We start from the raw sequence: 13993 nt of genomic DNA, 5'->3' as shown, positions 1-13993 counted from the left end.
TAAAATCCTGACGATGGGGTTTTGCAGGTTGAGACTCAGCACAAAATAATCAATGGGATTCAAGCATTTCAAAATAAATAATCATTGAAAAGCTGGCTGAAATATGGAACAGGTTACTTCACCAGATACTGTGTGCGTTTTTCAAATTGAGAAACATTCTGCAGTTGTTTCCCCGGATGCAGGGCGCAGCGGTAGAGTTGCTGCCTCTCAGCGCCAGAGACCCGGTTTAGATTCTGACTACGCATTGCTGCTGTGCATAGTTTGCGCATTCTCCCTAAGACTGCGTGGGTTTCCAACGGTTTCCTCCCACGCTCCAAAAATGTGCATGTTTGGAGCTTAATTGGCTTCTGTAAATTGTCCTGGTTGGTAGGATAGAACTGGTGTACATTGTCAATGCGCACTCAATGGGCCGAAGGGCCTGTTTCCACGCTGTATATCTCAACTAAACTAAAGACAATTTCTAAAGTGTTATCAACAATTTATAACATTCAAAGGTTCTGTATGGAAGGGCAGGACATTTATTCCAGCATTAGTCTGAGGCCCTTGTAAACTCAGTCCCAGCACTCATCTCAGGATCTACAGTCATTGCTGCTTCCTTTTTGCTCAAAGTGGCCTCAAAAACTCCCCTAGTAGATGGAGCCTATTGCTCCTCCTGACCTCAATAACTAGGATACGGAGATCATTTTATCTTTTAAGTTGGCTCTTCACCAGCTGTCCAGCTGAACATCTAACATGAAAACTCAGAATGAAGCTCATTATTTTATGGTCAGGTGCCCTTGAAAGGATTGAGCTTTAGTTTCACAGATACGTGGTATAGCTTTTCTAACCAACATTTGTTGCAGTTATTAGAAGAACAATGCACAGAAAAATGTATTCATGCTCTTAAACGTGAAAAGTGCAAATAAAACTGGCATCACGACTGCTGGGATAACAGCTTGTGGGATGCCTACACAATACCATTTTTGTATATATATTTAACAAAAGAAGTATTCTTAGCCTAGTCAGTCCAACTGGAATATAACAAGGAAATTATTCAATCCAATAAGATATTCAAAATATCTTTTTATCTGGCGAGTGATAAAAATGGGAAACTTGGCACCAAAGAACTGGCTGATGCATTTAAGATGAAGATAGAAAAGTGCGTGAAAGGAAAATTTTACCTTTATGATTAATGATTAATAAGACCAGAGGGAAATCTGTAGAGTTTGAACAATGTAATGAACTTGTTTGTCCGAATGATTCATTTCTGTGCTGTCCTTGTGTGTAAGATGTGGTGCCATCTATGAATAATTACAATATCATCATCCCACTTACCTTATGATTTGAAGTCTCGATTGTGCATCAATTTTGAATAAGTAAAATACCTACGGTTCCACAAATGATTGGCATCTATCCTTTGGGATTTTTAGCACGTGCTTACTGATTTGACTTGGCAGGGTGCTTATATGAACGTATGGTGCTCATGGAAGGAAACTGCAAATTTTGTGTTTTGTTGCACAGCAAATCTACAGAGCTCAATGAGCTTTAAAAGCTGTTCAAATTAACATCTGTGCATTAAGTACTTTGAACAGACTTTTCATACTAATCATTGCTACATGACCTGTAATTATTCATGACAATAAAAACAAGAACATCTGCATCACTTCATAGCAATGTTTATTCCTTGCAAATGAAACTTAGGAATCCATTTTGCAATGACTTTAATGCTTTACAACACTTAATATTATATCATATTTTGCTTTTCAAAATGTTCTTGACTACTAGTAATAGTATAATCAGCAAACCCTGCTCTATTCTTGAAAAATGTTGAGGAACCCACAGACATCTCATTCTCCCAAAGAACAAACACTCGTGGCAACAAGCCAGGCTTCTTATTATCGCATATGGTGTGCACAGCCTAAAGTTGTAAGACAACTTGTTCGGTTTGATCTTCTGTTTGTGTACGCCAGGTTGATTGCATTCGTCAAAACAGGGTGGACCACGTGAAGGCCCAACAGGACAGGTATACGCACTATCAGTGATCAACTTTATATAAGAACTAATCCTAGGCTACTTTACTAAAAGATTGCTTAATTGTATTTTCACTACAAGCCAGTAATCCATTCTTCAGCAAATGCACTCTTCATGTACATTAAATCAAAATAGACCAAACTTTGGTTCCTCATCGGAAGCTGGGATAGCAATCAGACAAGGAACGTTAAAGATGCTGGCGTTATAAGCAGAGGCTGGATATGTAGTTTTCCAAATACCTGTGGTGTTATAAAGTCGACATCCATCTATTTTTATATTACTAAATCCCATCTTGTCTGTGATTGTTTGCATGCTTTTCATGACGAGAACTATGCCAAAAAGGTACACGATAGTGCTACAATTTTTGCACCACCTTACTCACCATAGTCCTGTGGTGTTGTGCATCAGGTTTTGTTCAGATTGATGTCATATTTTAAAAGTTATTCACATTTTTTACAAAACCCCAATTTGAGAAAAAATTCATCCATCCGCATTGGCACTTATAGCCATGAAGTCATAATGGGATTGTAGCCCTGCTTGTTACAATGTTGCTATCCCAGGACACTGAGTTCTGCCAGCCCAAGCAAGTGCAATTGCATTTTTTTTTAAGTTTAAAATGAGGGAAGGTGAACAACGGGAAACAACGAGCATCCCCTGCACAGTTGGGGGTTATGGTTGAGTGGTAGAATATTGTGTTGGAGGAACGTGTAGCATTGGGGCATTGGGGGGTGCAACAACCTTTCTCCGAAAGCCTTGGGACCGGTTTCATTTACGGATTGGTCGGATTTTTAGCTCCGCGGGCGGCTTGAAAGTCCTGGAGCAGCGCGGGAGAGATGGGGGGGCTCCGTCCGGCCGGCGGGCGGCGCCGTTGGTAGCTCCGACCCCGGTGAGTGGTGGCAAGCTCCGGAGCGCTGTGGCCGCCTTTCTTCCATTGGTGGGGGAACCCCGGGGTTGCGTTGGGGGCTCCCAGGTCTCCCATGGGGGCTTTGGCGGAGTGAGTGGTGGAATATTGCGTTGGGGGACCAGGCCTCCTGTGTGACAGTGACCCAACGTGTCCAACTTGGTTTGGTACATTATCTCTATAATCTATATCTATAACTAAAACTCTCATCTTGGTTGTTTCTATCTCTCTATCTATCTATGCGTGCGTATGTGCACCCAGAACTACGACAAAACGGTACTAAAACTTTGCACCACCTTACTCAGTCCTGTGGTGGTTTATGTCACATTTTGTTCAGATTAATGTTATATTTCACAAATTAATGACATTTAAAAATTTACAAAACCCTTCTCAACACCCCCCTCCCGACAGGCCCCGCCTGAAGCCGACCCCCGGCTACAGAACGCTCCCGCTATGGCAAACTTGGGAATACAAGAAGCTGCCAAAAGGACTGATTGCCTATTGTGGTGTTCAATTGACTTATGTTACATTCAAAATACATGTACTGTAGTTAGAGAATGAGCAATGTTTAAAGTTAAAGAGCAACATTCAAGGGACAACTGTGAAATGAATTACATTTAGACAATGAGAGAGGGGCACCAAAAAGCATTAATTAATTAACATGTAATTAAATTCTCCAAGGGTGAAAGAGGCAACCTAGAGCATAAAGCCAAATGAGCCTAATATTAGCTGATATTTTTAAACAGCCCTCACCTGGGACACTATTCCCCATTTTATAAGCTGGCAGAGTCATGCCTTCCTCAATTATTCAACAAAACCTTGCAAACTAATCTTTCTGTAGCCATCACTGCAAACTTGGGAATGTGTCTGAATCTGAGCTAAAATGTTCACCCATCTTGCATCGTGACACTGAGCTAGGCTTTAATCCATGTCTCTCTTTTACTTTTAAAACTATTTATTCATACTTTTCTAACATTGTTTGCTTTTGGCCTGCCTCAGGTGATGTGCTACCTGAAAGCCTGATTTATGGCCCGTCTGTTCCACTGATGTTTTATCCTTCAATCTGCCTCTCTAGAACACGTGTTGTCACATCCTGATTTGCTTATGATTTTGGTCACTTCTTTCCCGTGGTTTTTTATTTTGCCTGTGCCGACTCTCAGTTTAAAAACATATTTTTGCAATCTTATTTTTGAATATCTTTCCAGTGGCCTAGTTCTCACTATCTCCACTAGTTCTACGTGCCATCCACATTTCTGTAGTTGTGCCCTCATACACAGTTTCAATTGATCCCTCCAATATCTGTGACCATGAATCCCATTGTAGTAGAACCAAATATATTTAACTTAAAGGAGCTATATGACTGGGTGCTTTGTTGCAAAAAAGGATATTCCCTCTCCTTTTTGTAACTGAACCGCCAACCTCTGTTTATTACCTATTCCAATGAGTCAGACAGATTAAAAAATTAATTGTGTGGGGACATTATGGTCGCAAATCTTTGTCTTACATGTTTCCACATCATCCAACTCCAGGTCTTATATATGCGCATACACACACAGTATAAGCACATTGTTTATGATTCCCAAATACAGCGGTACAGAAAGGATGCTGCATCTGAAGGCAGACTGACAGAATGACAGAGTAGCTTTGATGTCACTTTACTAGTGTGATCTCTGTTGCTTGGATACAGAAAACTGTTTCAAATGAGGGTGCGTGTTTACAGTCTTCCGATTGCATTCATACTGGTGTCAAGCTGGCTACGGGAGAATGTTCAGAATTAATTTCAAATTTTTCCTTTTGAATTTACTTGCCACCAGGACTCAAACATAAAAAGGTTGAGAAAGGTCAACACATAACCCATGCATTAAAGCATACCTTGTTGTTGCAAGACTTGCACTTAGTTTGTACAGCTGATTATCAGAATGTTCTTTCTAAAAGTACAGTTCTAACTAAAACATGGATAACAACCATTCAAGAATATAGTGACACACCCAAAACAACATGTACATTTACAGCAATATTTATCCATTGAGTATTTTGAAATTGAAAATTGTAAATACACAGTTCGTTAAACAGAGTTGATTTAATACCAGAAGTGTTAAGTAGGTCATTCTTGTTTCTTCCAGAGAACCAAAGAGTTATCGATATGAACAAGTAAGATAGCTGGTGCTAAGTTCCATTGATTCAAGTAGCTGATACTGAAGCTCATGTGGTGTTACCACCATCTTATCAGATGGTGATTTGCCAGCTGCAGACTTAGTGAGCAGGATGTTTCAATGGTGCCTTATTTGTCACATGTGTAACTGCACAGTCAAATTCTTTTTGCATGTTTATACATGCAGGCGCTGCCATGTTTTGGCGACATGTTCTGGTGCCATCTCCAAAGTCTGGCCCACCTGAACTACTGGAGCAGGTTCCCAATCCAGGTAAGCCCAAGGCTCCAGTAGGCCTTGCTCCATTGCCTTCGACCAGGTCTGCCCGTGAACCGACATCCCTCTCCTCACCCAACCATCTTTTTGTCCCTAGGGCCCGCCTTCTGCAGCCGACCCTGAAGGTGCTGGTGGCATCCTCTTCCTTGCTCCTCGAGTCCGACGTCTCCAGTGGCTCCCTCTTGGTATCGTGGTCCGCCAAGCTTTCGGGTCCTCCGGGTAGGTTCCCACTGTTGTGGTTGGCTGATCCTTTAGGTCCTCTGGGCGGGTTCCCAGTGCCGTGGTCAGCCAGAGGAGAAGAACGTGTATTTAAGAGCACGAAAGCAGAATTTTCTTGCGGAATCAAGAAAGAAAATGGCTCTGGTCAATATTTGTTGAAAACCAATGGGAAATCGATCAGAAATATGAATGCAATCATTTGGGATGGGAAGATTCAGGTGGAATTAACAAAACAAAGAAGTAGAATGAATAAATGCATGTGCAGAATTAGCTAGTCAGAAGCAAAGCTGCATAGGAACAGTAAAATCTGATCCGTTTTTCTCTTGACAAAAAAAATGATACTCGCAAGGCCAGAATTTAATGGACATCTTTAATTTTCTTTGAGAAGTTGGCCATGGGGTTACTTTTAAAACACTGTTTTCTTGGTGCTCTCAGGCAGGGAGCTCTACAACTTTGAGACACTTTGGTATATTTCCAAATTTAAATGATGTTTACCTTGCATGGAAACTTACAAGGGCTGACGTTCCAATTAGAGTTTTAGGTGAAGAAGCCTTGCAGTACAACTTGCTTTTGGTACCCACCAAGACAAAAAGTGCAGAGATGACGAGAATGAATGGTTAGAGGGAAGAATAGGGTGCCAATGAATGACAAGTTTTACCCTGAACGGTGTCGAATATCTTTAAAGTTGGAGTTGCACTCATCCAGACGCGCGCAGACATGGCATCACACTCCTGACATCTTGTAGCTAGTAGAAAGGCTTTGAGGAATAGAATGTTGAGTCATTTAAAAAACAAAATCTTCTGATCTGCCATTAAGTTTCCGATCAATATTAGATGAACATTGTTAGGCGTTTAAGTGCTTGCAGGGGCTATGGTAAAAGATAATGGTGTTGAATGTCAGGTAGTAGCTAATTGGTATACTCAGTGTTTGTGTGGTGCACATTTAACTTGCTACATATTAAAGTTCAAAGGTTGACCATCTCCTGGTGTATCCTGCAGATGAAGAGTTGCAGGTGGGATTAAACGTAGTACAATCATCAGTAAACAATCCACTTCAGACATTAAGATGCTGGAAGATCACTTGCCAACGCATTGAAGTGACCATTTTAACATTGTTGATGAAAAAGCATTAAACAGCTGCTTCCATCCACTTATTTATTCCAACATTTAAATTGTGCATTTCTACCTCTAAAACACAGTGTGCTTCTAATCCGTCTCCGCTCCCATGAACTGCTGAAAGTCTGAATTATGGCCTCATTATTTATTGACTTACCTGTTCTGCTTAAACAAAATAATGCCAACACAAAGTCTATTAATTTTTGGTTCCAGAACTAACATTATATGTTAATTCCGTGAGTCATGCCAAAAGTTCTGTGTGTGGTAACAGACATTCATAGTGTTGTAAACACAATATGCACAGGATATTTCTATGAAATGATTATCATATTATAGTAGCTTTTAGAGAAAATATTCACAGGAATAAGTATGTCCATATGCTCAACATGTTCCCTTTTTGAATACATTAATGATCTACACGATTAATCCATTTTAATTAAAATATATTTTCAGAAATCATAAAAATATTATTGCACAGAAGTTCATTTGTCCGATTGAGACCAATCTCGCAAATCAATGAGCACTGACTCTGTAGCCTAGTTATTTTTATATCTGTTTTAGTACTATCTAATTTCTTGCAGAAATCCATATCATCCGCTTCTATCTGACTTTCAGAGTGATTTCCAGATCATCACCATCATTGCATGATGTTTATCTCATGGCATTTTGTTTATTTTTGTTGAGCACCTTACATCTACATCATATTGTCAGTTTTGTCAATAAAAACAGTGCTTTTTCATTCACTGTCCTCAGCCTTCATGATGTTGAACCCTTGTAGCAGTTTGCTTTTCAACCCAATCTTCATGAAGAACTCCAATCCCTCACTGCTATCATGATGCTTTAGCATGGACATCCACATCATAGTCCTGGGAATCCTTATTGCCAATGTATTATTACCATTCACTTAATCCATCCATTAAGGCACCAATATAATATTCATACATGTGGTAGATTGATACAAGTAAACAAAATTACCAGTAAGGTCTTTCTGCCTTCTAGTCAAGCTACCAATAACTGAACACCAAACTCCAACCTATCATCCTTTCCTCTTTCTTTCAACTAGTCACAGTCACATCAACTTAAAATAATCTGAGATTAAGTTGATGCTCTAAACAGTTTTTGAGGGTGGAAATGTCTCTAGTTCCTGACTCATGGAACTGGAAATTATTTGTCCTCTGGTCTAGCTTTTTAAAAGGGAAAGGATGATTTTTTTTTGATTTTTTAAAATATGTTTTTTCTTTGAGGAGGCTACAGTTTTCCCTTTGGTTGGATTCTTTCTCCTTTCTCAGTTATGCAGTCCCACTTAGGAAACGTGAATGGAAACCTCTGGAGACTTTGCGCCCCAACCAAGGTTTCCGTGCGGTTCCCGGAGGTTGCAGGTGGTTGCCGGAGGTTGCAGGTAGTGGAAGCAGGTAGGGAGGCTGACAAAAACCTCTGGGAACCGCACGGAAACCCTGGGTGGGGCGCAAAGTCTCCAGAGGTTTCCGTTCAGGTTTCCTAAGTGGGACAGGGGTATGAATGTCATTTCATACAATGGCAACAATAAAGGGCAACAGTTTAGTCTATTATATTTGTGCTGATATCAGGACCTCTGCTATACAGTGTACCATTGCTGTGGCCCTGCAACCAATAAGCCATGCTCACTTGCCCATAATTTGTCCCTCATTGTTAGGATGTGATGTTGATAAACCTGCCCTGAGCAACCTCTAGGTGAGCAGCAGCATATTCTTTTTATGAATCTAAAAAAAAAACGTCTAATGTACTTCCTCTACATTTTGCAGCAAAGTCAATTGTAGCTTATTGCCTCTTTCAGTTCAAATTCACAGTTTATGTTCTTTAGTTTTTCTGACCAGCTTACTTTGTGGCATTTTACTCATACAATTCAATTATTGGCATCAAAGAATTGAATCCACAGGTTACCAATGCTGTTTCATTCTTGAATCAAATAAGTAGGTTTCTATGAATAGAAGTCATAAGTTCAATATCAAATCGTTCTACCCCATTCCATTCTTGGACTAAAAGCACTCTATCAATGAAGTCACTTGACTAGAATTTTAACAGTATTGTATCTTTCATATTTATTATACCCAAGTATACGTCAGTATCAATTAAAGAGATCACCACTGTAACAGTCAAGGGAAATGCATCATACATTATGACAAAATCCCTGGAAAGCTGCATATTTCTTTTTAGACAGATGAAACCTATTTGGCCCATCAAGGTTATGTAGGCTCTGAGAACCCCCCATTCCTCCACTAATTTTGCCTGTAACCTAAGACCCATCACCTCCTCACCTCATCAGATCCTGCCATTTATCTGTACACCATGGCAATTTGGAATGGCCAGTTATTTACAAACCTGCATGTTTTTGGGATGCGGGAGAAAACCAGAGCACCCAGAAGGAACTCATGCAATCATAGATTCCTCTTCCCCGTTCCTCTTTGAACTTTAGATTTGAGATGGTGGGCCGAAGGGCATTTTTCACACTGAGTCAACTCTAACCAGCAATCACCCCATACACCAGCACTATCCTACATAATACAAACAATCTACTATTTACAGAAGCCAATTAACCTACAAACCTGCACATCTTTGGAGTGTGGGGGGAAAGTAGTGCAGACAGAAAAAACCCACACTGTCGCAGGGAGAATGTAGATTTAAGAGAGAGTTAGATAGAGGCTAGTGGAATAAAGGGATATGGGGAGAATGCAGGCACAAATTATTGGTAGGGGACGATCAGCCATGATCACAATGAATGGCTCAAAAGGCAGAATTGCCTCCTCCTGTACCTATTTTCTATGTTTCTCTAGGTTTCTATGTACAAACTCCGTACAGACATCACCTGAGATCAGGATCTAACTAGGTCCTCAATGGAAACACCACTAGACAGCACCAGAGGTCAGGATTTAACCTGAATCGCTGGAACGGAGGCAGCTGCTCTACTACCTGTGCCACTAGGATTAGAATGTAAAATTACTATTTAGAAGTTTAGCTACAAAATCAAGCAAGTTAGCTGTAAACATCAAAAAAGAATAAAATCAAATTTGACAGGGAATAATGAAATTAATTCAAAGCACCCTCCTCATCGGATGCAACTTACATGTATTTCAGTAACCAACCAATGTCTCCAGTAACGGAATGTTGGATGCTCCCTGCTTGGAGCATCAGGATCCACCATCATCAGCACATACATTGCATCCTATTCAAAAATATATAATTGGGAAAATATATGAAAACAAACTGCTCTGTAACAAACAGTATCAACAATTACTAAGTTGTAATCATGTGACTCAAACTGCAAAGCTAACACGATAGGATGAGTTACCAAAGATGGAGGCTTAATATTATGAAGCTAACAAGTGCATTTTTAAATGAGTAAATCCCATAGTCAGTCAGCCAATATGAAAACAAATGAATATTTTTACATTGCAATACCACCAGCAATGTTTCTTTGTAGCGATTCTAATCAATAATAAGCTCATCACCATATCCCATAAGAATGTGTATGCCTTCTTGATCAACAACTTGCTTTCCATCAGCTCGTCCAAAAGAAAAATCACTTTGAATATCCAAGAAGATGGAGATATATGTAGTGTTTGCCAACTCCAGATTCAGAAATGTAATGGTTTAAATTAACAGTGCAATGCTCGTTACCAAGCCTGTTCAAAGGAAGATGAATTCTTGCAATTAAGGACATTTAAATTTTATTTTGGTTACCGAGTGGCATATTTTGCGCAAGATACGAGTGGCATATTTTCTCCTACTATCATTTCTTTTAAATTATAAACCATTTTTATTTTTGTGTATTGTTTTAAACGGAGACAATCAAAAACATAAAGACTCGTTACATCCATTTGTGTTGAACCAAAATTTTGCCCACATCAAAATTCAGTGATGAGTCAAATCAAAATAATAAAAAGTGCAGTTAAAATCACATTCCATGAACAGTCAGAGAATTTATATTTCAAGTTGGATCTTGTCAGCTTTATCTTCCCTCCACTCAATGATAAAATGCCTATCTTACATATGGCAATACATCAAGGTGAAAAGACTGTATCAACTGTACATATAACATCAATGCATTTCTTCATTTTTCTGATTCTCTTAGCCATGTTTCTCATGGTTCTGATCTTCGAAAGGCATCCTCAATCACGTCAACCTTTTCCTTCCCTTATTCGCTCCCCAATTGTATGTGCCAAGAAAAGAATGTGTTTTCTTCCTTTTCAAGGCTGTTGAGTGAGACATTGATTTGACTGAAAGAAAATTGTTGAAAACGCATCAAGCAGTGGGGAACATTGAGCCAATTTTTTTGTAGCGATAGATGGCATATGCCCATAAGTATGCCAGTATTAGTTAATATTCAAAAATAATTACACTTGGCTAACAGCCATTCAGGAGTTTGACTGGCATTTAATAACATCGTTTTCTTTTACTACAGTTTTCTTGTCCCAAGGTCACTCTTTGTAACCATAAAATTACACCATAAATTAGTCAGCGCACTGCATTCCAAACAAAACAACATTTTTGTTCACTATTTTCAATAAGAGCAAATTAAAATGGAAGTTTCTACAAGTTAATGTCATTAGTGACAAAATGAAGATCTTGTTTTCTTTATAACAGGGGATCAATACTGTCGATTTGAACATTATTCCGATTTAGCATCAAGCAATCCACTGTGTTTATCAACGAGATACTGAGCAAACTGTATGTCTCCACTCTGTTTAAGGGAAGTTTAGAAAGTTTGTGTCAACCCAAAACTAACATTGCAGGCAAGCAGCTCAAATCAACTACTCGGTACTTTGTCCAGAGTGCTGGTGAATCATTGGAATTAAGACTGGTGTAAACAATGGAGGGTTTTTCCAAGGGAATTGTATAATTCAGAAAGCAACTTTTACAATTCCTTTAGCTTTAAATTTGAAGGCGCACTGCTTCAAAGAGGTTTCCAATGTACTAGCCTCAAAAACGTGACACCAGTTAATGTGACAATTTGAAACCCAGCTCCAGTCTAGGTGAATGAAAGTTCTGAGTTTTTATTTGACATCGAATGAACATGCATCTCAAAGGAACCAAAAACACCCTCCTGCTATTGACAACCAACCACCATGTCAGGAACATAAAGATGACTGCTGCTTGGAAACTTGTGCTTCCTTATGCAGCTTTGTAAACTGTTAATTAGCCTGTAACTGTACGTGCTATGAAAGGATGAAAGCAACTGGCCACGTCTTCCAAACGGTGCACATTTTATCCTACTTATGAATAGCTGTCTTCATAATTTGTAAGCTATTTACATAGTAGTCATAGAGTTATACAGCACAGCGACAAGCCCTTCCATTCAATTCGCCCGTGCAGATCAAGTTACCTGCCTGAGATAGCCCCATTTGCCTTCATTTTCCCCATATCCCTAAAGATAGTGACAATTCACCTTATCTCTGCCCCTCACTCCTTATGCTTTTTCTATACCTCTATTAGGTCAGTCCTTATGCTTCGAGGAAATTAAGCTCACTCCTGGACCTCATACTCTCCAGGAATATTGTTTTACTTGATAGCAGTGGACGTACTTGCATGTGAACAAGAATTTAAATATAGAAACATAGAAGCATAGAAAATAGGTGCAGGAGTAGACCATTTTTTTTTCAAATGTGAAATACAAACTGAAAGATAAGGCACTTATTTTTGTTTGCTTCACGTAAAATCTTGTACCAACCATAGGAATGCTTCCAAGCTACAACAACAAAGGCAGATCATACAATTTAATTTAAAAAAAACTCTTATCAATTGAGAGTAAGAATCTCCTCCTGGCAGTGAGAAAACACGAAATATTTAACCAGTATGGAATTGTGCTGTATGAAGTAAAACAGTGTAGGCACAAAATATTGTGTTAGTAAAACTTCACAGTACTAATAACTGACTGTCAGCAATCTGTTAAACCATATGATGGGTTGATCATTTGACTTCAAACATTTAGTTTAGCTCTTTTGCTAACAGGACTGCACAAGACAGAGAAATTATTTCTGTACTATCTCTAATTAAGTAAAGATTAATCATTTTCAGTTTGAATTTTTGGAGGTATCCTTGTACACAAAATTTTAATCTCAGTAATAATCTAATTGTAAAATTAAACATGTTACACATCATTCCTGCCTGAAGAAAAATTGATCAAAAATGTCATTAGAACTCTATTGACATAAACATAATATTTGTGTTTTAACCAAGAGCGATTTATCATCAGATTTTAAAATACCAATGAAGCCCACATTAATGGGCTTATCAAACTCATTCTCTCCACGAACCACAAGCAAACCACGCTTTCCTATCTAACTAATTGATTTTCAATTTCAAATGTGTATGAAATCTCTCATAGAAACAGAGAGAAATAGGTGCAGGAGTAGGCCAATCGGCCCTTCGAGCCAGCACCGCCATTCAATAAGATCATGGCTGATCATCTAAAATCAGTACCCCATTCCTGCTTTTTCCCCATATCCCTCGATTCCTATAGCCAATGCAATCTGCATGCACATCCTCCATCATGGGATAGGCCCAGCACCTATAGCTGTTGGAATTCCCATTATGAAGCCAGGCAGGCATAACCCCAGCATTGATAATAACATCCAAGTAAAGGTGATCTGTGATTTGGTAATAATTATATTACCATAATATAACTATTTATGGTAGATCAAAGGAGGTCACATGATAGATACTATTTATATAAGCTCAGCTGGGATGTTTGAGGAAAGCCTGATGATTCACACCCAGTCATCCATCGTATAGACGTATGGAGAGCAACTAAAATGTACCAATTATCATTGATATTAAGAAAAATGACAAGAGTTACAATTAAGCAAAGCATCTGAACACAATAGCATATTCTGCAGTTTTTTTGCAACAGCAATTCAAACATATAATCAAAGATAGACACAAAGTGCTGGAATAACTCAGTAGGTTAGGCAGAATCTCTGGAGAAAAGGAATAAGTGATGTTTCGGGTCAAGAACCTCACAATTCGGACACAACCGGGATTACAGGTAGTCTGAAGAAGGGTCTCGACAAAAAAATGTGACCTATTCCTTTCCTCCAGAGGTGTTGCCTGACCTGCTAAGTTACTTTGTGTGCGTCTTCGGCCTGAACAAGCATCTGTAGATCCTTCCCAAACATATAATAATGTGGTTTTCTCAATAATTAATTGGTATGATTGCAGCTAAAACATTGCTCTACAGAATAACTACTTTACAAGGTAAATAGATATAAGATTAAGACGAATGCCATTCAGTCCATTGTACACAGTTGCACCGAATCATAGCCATTTATGTCATACCTCCTTCACTC

At 39.0% G+C, this 13993-nt stretch overlaps 1 protein-coding gene across 4 annotated transcripts in view; it reads right to left on the bottom strand.

Annotated features, from left to right (window-relative positions):
• Positions 1–13993, bottom strand: part of LOC129713242 (phosphatidylethanolamine-binding protein 4) — a 204920-nt gene that overhangs the window by 136897 nt on the left and 54030 nt on the right. For 3 of the 4 annotated variants that reach the window (XM_055662182.1, XM_055662179.1, XM_055662180.1), the window contains one exon: positions 9772–9870. The exons of the other annotated variant lie outside the window; for it this stretch is intronic. In XM_055662182.1, coding sequence (XP_055518157.1) covers positions 9772–9870 — 99 coding nt within the window. The remainder of the gene's footprint in view (positions 1–9771; positions 9871–13993) is intronic. 4 annotated transcript variants of the gene reach the window in all.

The sequence above is a fragment of the Leucoraja erinacea genome, chromosome 35 (assembly GCF_028641065.1).
Source record: "Leucoraja erinacea ecotype New England chromosome 35, Leri_hhj_1, whole genome shotgun sequence".
Lineage (NCBI taxonomy): Eukaryota > Metazoa > Chordata > Chondrichthyes > Rajiformes > Rajidae > Leucoraja > Leucoraja erinaceus.
Note: the sequence above shows the minus strand (reverse complement) of the source record. Positions and strands in the feature narration are given on the sequence as shown.